The sequence below is a fragment of the Penaeus chinensis genome, chromosome 28, assembly GCF_019202785.1.
Source record: "Penaeus chinensis breed Huanghai No. 1 chromosome 28, ASM1920278v2, whole genome shotgun sequence".
In the NCBI taxonomy this organism is placed as follows: Eukaryota; Metazoa; Arthropoda; class Malacostraca; order Decapoda; family Penaeidae; genus Penaeus; species Penaeus chinensis.
The window spans coordinates 20,007,253-20,008,492 of record NC_061846.1 but is presented as its reverse complement, the minus strand read 5'-3'; the positions used below and the strand labels follow the sequence as shown (position 1 = coordinate 20,008,492).

Sequence of the window (1,240 nt, the reverse complement as noted above, 5' to 3'; positions counted from 1 at the left end):
GTCTCTGCGAAGCGCCATTCCCAGACTTTCTCTGGAAACCTTGACATCTATTCAGGCGTTCCATGTCCGCTGCGAGCCGAACATGTGTTACTTATCATGCTTCCACTTTTCTGAGATCTCTCCATTGTCGTTCAACTCACGCGGAAAATAATTGTACCCGGGATATTTTTTTTCTCTCTTACATTACTTTTGTTTACGTTATTTGTTCTTTTTTTTCATCTATTTATTTTTTTGTGAGCGTCAGTGGAGCCTTCCGTCCTCGGTAGCGCCACGGGATGCATGCAAGCGCCCCTCTTCCCCACGCAGCAATCATGTCGGGCCACGACCTCCCGCCTCCTGCCGCCCGCGAGCTAATGCCTCTCTCCCTCCCCCCCCCACCAGCGCCGCCCACCGCCACCCTTCCTAGTGCCGCCGTCATGAAGGTCTTCGCCGCCGCCGCCCTCTTGTGCCTCGTCGCCGCCGTCTCCGCCCGCATGGCCTACCAGCTGCCCGCCGACGCCGTGGCTCTCGTCCGCAACAGCGTCAGGGAGGTCTTCTCGTGCCAGAACCGCGCCTTCGGCTACTACGCCGACGTGGCCAACGACTGCAGGATCTTCCACGTGTGCCAGCCCATCGCCGACGAGCAAGGCCAGGTGAGTCACGGAGGTTTATGGCGGGCGGGTCACGAGGCTGCCGAATTAGCCTATTAGCCGGTCATAGGCCTAGGCGGCGCTTGGGAACTCGCGAGGTGTTGAGCGTCGGCAATAAATAATCTATAGATGTCAGATGATGTAAAGGATAGGCTGTTGATGTTAGAGTTAGATCTTGCTTGGATGAATTAGATTGTAAGCACTTATCAAATCATATGTACTTAGATAACTAATATACATCCTCGCGTCTATGCTTATAAACATTTTTCCAATCATATATAAGTAAATAACTGATATCTCCTTATCTGCAATCATGTAGAGATAATCACAAGTCATGCCCATCCTAATTTATCACCAAAACCCCCATCGCTTTGAAAGTTCACACCAGGAAGGGCATTCAATCCTCTTTCCCCGCCACCGCTCTGCTCAACCCTGCCATTAGACCCTCTTATAAAACTCCCTCTTCCTTATACTCTTCAGTCTCTTATAAACCTTGATCGGTGCGTGCGTGCCGATCGCCGTAACCACATTAGCATTATCAATAAAGATTTAGCGAATGGTGTACCTTGATGACGGTTTTATCCAGGTTAAAAGTAATTAACGGCGGTGAT

At 50.6% G+C, this 1,240-nt stretch overlaps 1 protein-coding gene across 1 annotated transcript in view; it reads left to right on the top strand.

Annotated features, from left to right (window-relative positions):
- Nucleotides 1-311: 311 nt before the first annotated feature.
- The window catches only part of LOC125039998 (U-scoloptoxin(01)-Er1a-like), a 1,795-nt gene continuing 866 nt past the window's right edge, over nucleotides 312-1,240 (top strand). Inside the window, exon 1 of the mRNA XM_047634405.1 lies at nucleotides 312-632. Within this exon, the coding sequence (XP_047490361.1) occupies nucleotides 312-632 (321 nt within the window). The remainder of the gene's footprint in view (nucleotides 633-1,240) is intronic.